Source organism: Nesoenas mayeri (assembly GCF_963082525.1).
Source record: "Nesoenas mayeri genome assembly, chromosome: Z".
Lineage (NCBI taxonomy): Eukaryota > Metazoa > Chordata > Aves > Columbiformes > Columbidae > Nesoenas > Nesoenas mayeri.
Window position 1 is genome coordinate 29,790,507 of NC_137542.1, and position 6,000 is coordinate 29,796,506.

Sequence of the window (6,000 nt, forward strand, 5' to 3'; positions counted from 1 at the left end):
CGGCCTATACTCACGCATCCTGCGTCTTCACTCGGATCTTCGTGCACAAAGTTTAAGGGGCTGCCGGCGTTTACTTTGCTTATTGCAATTTAGAAGGTTCATCGGTGAAGGACGACGGCAAAATCCTCCAAGGGCCGCTAAAAAAAAGGAAGCGGGGCGCCCCCCTCAGAGGGATCGCCACCAAATGTCCTTCATCCGAGCCACAGCACCAAATTGTAATAAATTTTGACTCGATCTTGTAGATAAGAAGATTTTTATTTTAGATCAAGCAATAAGCAAAGACAGCGCTGGGTGCGGCCTAGAGACCTCAGTCTCTCTCACGGCACGCGCACCCAGCTGATTCAGTTTTCTGGGTTATACAGTCCGTCTCTGGTCCACAGCCTCCAGGTGTAACTTTCCACTCATGTGGAAGGCTCGTATTGTGGTGCAACTCACGGTGTGTATGTGGATGTCACGGTCAGCATGTGGATGTTGACTGCTGTGTAGCCAGTTTCCATCGCCTTACTTTAGTTCCTTATTAGGTAAATACATCAAGCAGGACAAAGCAAGTAAACACTTCTCAGACCCCAAACAAACATCTCCTTATTAGGTAAATACATCAAGCAGGACAAAGCAAGTAAGCATACAAACACTTCTCAGAACTCAAACAAACATCTCCAGGAGCTTTAATGAACAAACATTCCTCAGAACTGCTTGTTACAAAAATATCAAATTAGTAGTAGAACTTAACAAATTTCTGGTACTGCTGCATTATCATTCACCAATGTTTTTAAGTGTTCTCAGGGAAAAGAAATTATGAAAGATGAAGCTGAAATGGCAGAGAATTCAGTATTTACCTACTGAAAAAGCCTGATGTGAAAAATAACATCTATATCGTAGGAACCACAGTGCTCATCAAATCCTGGCCAAGTTGCTACTTACACTTTACCATGAATGTATTTACCAAGCCATTTTGCTGAGTAAAGATGTTTGCAAGCTTACATTCTGTCCACAGACCACACAGAGCCTTCAGCACACCTGCACCTCAGGTTTACTTTGTTTGCACTCTGCACAAATACCACCCAAGTACTACAGACGCTCCACACTTTCAAGTCAGGGAAGCAGCCGTGCTTGTGTAACAGAGGCCAGCACATGAGTTGGCAAAGCCTACCCATCCCCACGGAGGCACAGCACACATTTATTGTTAAACTGACGCTTTATTAGGAGACCGGACAGGGCTCCTTTCCGGTGCCTGCCATCAGCAGTCCCCCAGACACCGGGTACTGCTGTCAGCTGCACCTCCAAGGCCCTAAACACGCACCTCGAAACGCGACCAATCAACAAACCCGAACCCCCCTGCCCTGCCCCGCCCCGCCCCGCACGGTCCAGAAACTGCTGGAACTGCCCCTCCCCCGCCCGCGGCTGGCCAATCACCGCGCCCGCCCCGCCACTCTCTCAACCGTCACCCTCTTACGTAACGCCCCCTGCAGCTTCAGGGGATTGGTGTGACGCCAGACGGCCGGGTCACGCGGCGGCTCGGAGGGCGTGGCGGAGCGGTTCGCTATTGGCTGGCTGGGCAAGGCCAATAGGAGCGGGGCTGTTGGATTCAAACGGAGAGGGGCGCGGCAGCGGCGGTCAGTCTGGCGGTTGTTCCTGAGCGGAGACGTGTTTGCAGCGCTTGTCGCCACCTCTCGCCATGGCCAACAAGCAGATCTACTATTCTGACAAGTACTTTGACGAGCAGTACGAGTACCGGTACGAGTCTGGGGGGGGAGTCGGCTGAAGGGAGTAGCAAGGGGCTCCGGCCGGCGCTTTAGGAGAAGGGCCGCGTGGGCAGGCGCCTCTACCCGGGCTCGCGCGGTGCCCTCAAGGAGTCGGCTCCGTTGGCGGCTCAGGCTTCTGTGGGGTCATCGGGGCTTAAAGCACGCGGGGAGGGGCTGTGCCTTGTCTCGTCTCTTCATGGCGGTTTTCTGCGTCGCTCTGGGCCGGCTGGGGGAAGGGCGACTGTGCAGCGCTCATGCAACATAAGCCGCAGCCAGAAAGCGCTGAGCGAAGCCGGGGGGTGGGGGGGAAGGGGGCGGAGGGGTGAAGGCCGCTGCCCCTCCCCGGCGAAGCGGCTGTGGTGGAGTCAGCCGCTGCTGGCCAGGCCGGGCTGCGTGTGCTCCGCCGCGCTCCCCCGCTCGCGGCGCTAGCAGCAGCTGCGCGAGGCGGCGGCGGACCCCGCTCGCGGCGCTCCCCCGCTCGCGGCGCTCCCCCGCTCGCGGCGCTCCCCCGCTCGCGGCGCTCCCCCGCTCGCGGCGCTAGCAGCAGCTGCGCGAGGCGGCGGTGGCCCCAGGGCCTTGTGGGCACCGGGGGATTTGCTGCCCTACTCGCCTGGATGCCTTAAAGATCTGGGGCACGGAGCTCGGGTAGAGCACTGTCTCGAAGGCTTTATGAACTACACTTGTGCACTTGGTAGTTCTGTGTTTTGACCTGGCGTTGTAACTGCCTTCAAAGCTGATGCGTATATCAAAACGCATGCTTTATCTATATTCAAAGCTCGAACTGAGACGCTATGTTATTCTTGCTTTCCATTATGTGATAAAGAAATTTGCAAATGTGAAAAGCGGGTTGTATGTTTCTCCTCAGCTGATTGATCAGGCTCTTTAATGGTGTTAGTGTTTTGTCTTTTTAAACCAGCACTCTAGTCTCTGTGGAAAAGATACTGTTGGTCACAACACGCAAAATATGAAGAAGAGTGACTTTATCAATCATTCTGAAAGCCCGAACTTACTTTTCAAATAGCTGATATGATGGTAAATTGCCAGGAACACATACTTCTATGCAAGTAGCGTGATTGGAGCATGCAGGGGAATTAATCTCTAACAGGAAGCAGACTGACTGTTTCAATATAGATTTGCATTACAAATGCAATGTTTAGTAGACGAAGTTATTTTAAAACTGGATTCTGGGAACAGGGGCTTTAGCATCAAATCAGTGGTACCGGTCAGCACCCCAGGCTTCTTTAGAGGGAATACTGGTAATTATAACTGAACGTGCTTACTGTCTTTCAGTGTAGACATAGGCATTGGTGTATGGAACATGTGTTTAATAATTAAACCTCTACAGGCATGTGATGCTGCCAAGAGAACTCTCGAAGCAAGTGCCAAAATCCCATCTAATGTCTGAAGAGGAGTGGAGACGACTTGGTGTTCAGCAAAGCCTTGGCTGGGTTCACTATATGATCCATGAGCCAGGTAAGCATATCTGAACAGAATTAAATTAACTAAAAGGTCTAAAATATCAACTGCCTGCTGCTTACCAAAATTGTGTAGTGCATAGTTCCTCCTGTTGTGGAATCACTATTGATGGAATTCACTACTGAATTTCTCTTTATCTGATTTCTCTTTATCTCCCTGCTGTTTTAGCTGTTTGGCAGCAAAGGCAACTTTAACAGCCTCTGTCTTAAACTTTCACATCTGATAGGCAAAAATAGACTTCTTGTGAGCTCTTGAGTAATGTTGATATCTCAGTGACTGAACCAAACTTTATGTAGTAACATATCCGTCAGCCACAAAGCTGACACATCTACTTTTTGTACAGAAACTTAACGGATGCTCACATAGACAAGGTCCTGTGTTAATGCTCTGAAAAGTCGGCAGTATATTTTGAACTCTAGTTATACAGCCTATTAAAAGCAGCATTTAAAACCATTTGCTCAGTTAATGGGGTATGAAGCCCTAAAACTCTACCAACTAGGATGTACTGAAAACAGCCATCCGAGGTAACTTACCATTGACAAGCCTGACACATTCCTATGCAAGCTACTCTAGGTGAACCTGCTTTAGCAGGTGGGTTGGACTAGATGATCTCCAGAAGTTCCTTCCAACCCCAACCATTCTGTGATTCTGTAAGAAGTTAACTGGTGGTAAATGAATGGCAGCAGCATGGAGCTCCAAGTTCCTGAAAAAAATGGGTGAAGAAATTAGCATAACCTTTCAGTGTTTCCATTACCTGGACATGTTAGATACTTTGGGCTTTAGGGAAGAATTTACAGTTAAATCAGATCAATAATCATGTCAGTTGGCTGCACTAACTGAAGTGGCTTTTGCTGATGCTTGGCACTATGTACCTAACAATGACAGCATTGGTGGTTTGGTAGTCTAAGTTACAGTAACTAAGTTCATCAAATAGTGTAATGTAGAAAGACAGAGTCGGTACTAATAATAACTAGAAATACTCTTTATTTTTTCCCAGTAAGTATCCTAAGTTAACGATACAGCCAACATATGGTGTAAAACTTTCAAAAGCACCTACTTGACTGTTGTAAGGTTAATGGAAGGTTGGTCTGTAAATAACTACACATGGGGCCATATTTGTAGACTTCTTAAGCTGTTTATTATTTGACAGCAAGCTTCAACTATTGTTCAAGCCTTCTTAAATTGAATAAATACCTGTAATCAAGACTTGGGACAGACTGACACATTGTTTAATTTTATTTCCACAGAACCGCATATTCTTCTCTTCAGAAGACCTCTTGCAAAGGATGAGCAGAAATGAACCGTTGCCTATAAATTTTCTTGTAGATCTTCTGGAACTATGTATATGACTGTATATATGTTGGTAGTATTCAGTGAATACTTTAAAAATGTACAAAACATGCATCCATACTTGTGCATGAGCTGTATTATTCACAGCAACAAAGCTCAGTCAAATGCAATTCCATGTAGGCTGCTATGATGTTCAAAGAGTGTTAAATTTTATGTTCTTTACTGTTAACATAAGTGCTTATCTGACTGTTCAGTTAAGTTTGTTTTTATTAAAGTTACATATATGTTCTGACTAGATGATCACTTTTTACCTGTGCTCAGTAACTTGCACACTCAGCTTTTCTGTTGAAGTGTAGCATGTTCGCCTGTTTAGTAATAGGCGTAAAGAAATAAAATACACGGGTTTTAATGGAAAGTGTCTATGGTTCTAATTTGCCAAACAAAATAATAATTGTTGAACATGCTAAGAATACTTAGGTCAGAAAAAAATAACTTAGTGAACCTCTGTTGTTCTGAAAGAATGATTTTGCCCTACAGGCTTAAGGTCTAACCCTGACTTCAATTGAGAGCTGCAAACAATCTGAAAAGAAAGCTGGCAGTGGTAGGTAGACTAGTTTCTGACATGCTCAAATTATAGGACTCTGTAGTTAATGTCAGTTATAATAGGATTACTTACTCTAATTACTAATCATCCTACTTCATGAGTTGTCTAGTGATAGGACCTAAGAGAATGGCTTAACAACACATCAGGGTAAGTTCAGATTGGATATTAGAAAAAAAAATTCTTTACTGAGAGGGGGTTCAAGCACTGGAACAAGCTCCCGGGAGAAGTGGTCATGGCCCTGAGCCTGCCAGTGTTCAGGAGTTGGACTTAATCCTTGTGGCTCACTTCCAACTCAGGATATTCTATGATTTGGTATACATTTGTCTTAAGGTATGTGGCAGGTGCACACCCTCCTCTCCCTCTCCCTTCCTTCGATATGGAAGGTGCAGACACACTTCTACCCGCGCCCCCCCTACCCCCACCCCCTAGCTTCTGCAACAGCTTCTTTTGTTCTAACCCCGGAACCCACTGATTGGGGTCGTTAAGAGAGAGAAGGGGTGGGGGCGTAGAGGCGCCAAGGAGCCGCTGAAGGCCCACAGCCAGAGTGGGAGTGCAGAGAAGCTTCTGGAATGCCTACAGTCAGATCTGACAAGGCTATTTAAACGCAGCCCCTGACAAGACTGGCCGGTTGTGCGGACCCCTTGGAGAGTGGGCCAAAGTCTGCAGCCGAGAGCCCTCTCCCTTAGGCAGGATGGCTGCCTAAGGTAATCTCCTGGGACTGAGATTCCCTGACCAAGCCACGTGGATGAGGGATAAAATTTTCTTTAATAATTCCTCGCAGGATCGCGGGTGCTTATTCCATGCTTAAATATAAGCACATGTATTATCTTTAATAATTCCTTGCCAGATTCAGGTAAGTGTATACTTTTCCTGGAGTAAGGGACGGCT

General features: G+C 46.9%; 1 protein-coding gene across 1 annotated transcript; it reads left to right on the forward strand.

Moving 5' to 3' along the window:
- Nucleotides 1–1,602: 1,602 nt before the first annotated feature.
- On the forward strand, nucleotides 1,603–4,858 carry CKS2 (CDC28 protein kinase regulatory subunit 2). The gene is made up of 3 exons (XM_080361949.1): nucleotides 1,603–1,734; nucleotides 3,088–3,215; nucleotides 4,466–4,858. Exons 1-3 carry the CDS (start codon nucleotides 1,676–1,678, stop codon nucleotides 4,516–4,518), a joined length of 240 nt encoding a protein of 79 aa, XP_080218075.1. The 5' UTR covers nucleotides 1,603–1,675; the 3' UTR covers nucleotides 4,519–4,858.
- Nucleotides 4,859–6,000: the final 1,142 nt, after the last annotated feature.

What these genes read in the sequence shown, in the direction of transcription:
- CKS2 (XM_080361949.1), top strand. Translation starts at nt 1,676, where the DNA reads ATGGCCAACAAGCAGATCTACTATTCTGACAAGTACTTTGACGAGCAG. An exon ending in GACGAGCAGTACGAGTACCG is followed by an intron (nt 1,735 to 3,087) that starts GTACGAGTCTGG and finishes AAACCTCTACAG; the next exon opens with GCATGTGATGCTGCCAAGAG. An exon ending in CTATATGATCCATGAGCCAG is followed by an intron (nt 3,216 to 4,465) that starts GTAAGCATATCT and finishes TTATTTCCACAG; the next exon opens with AACCGCATATTCTTCTCTTC.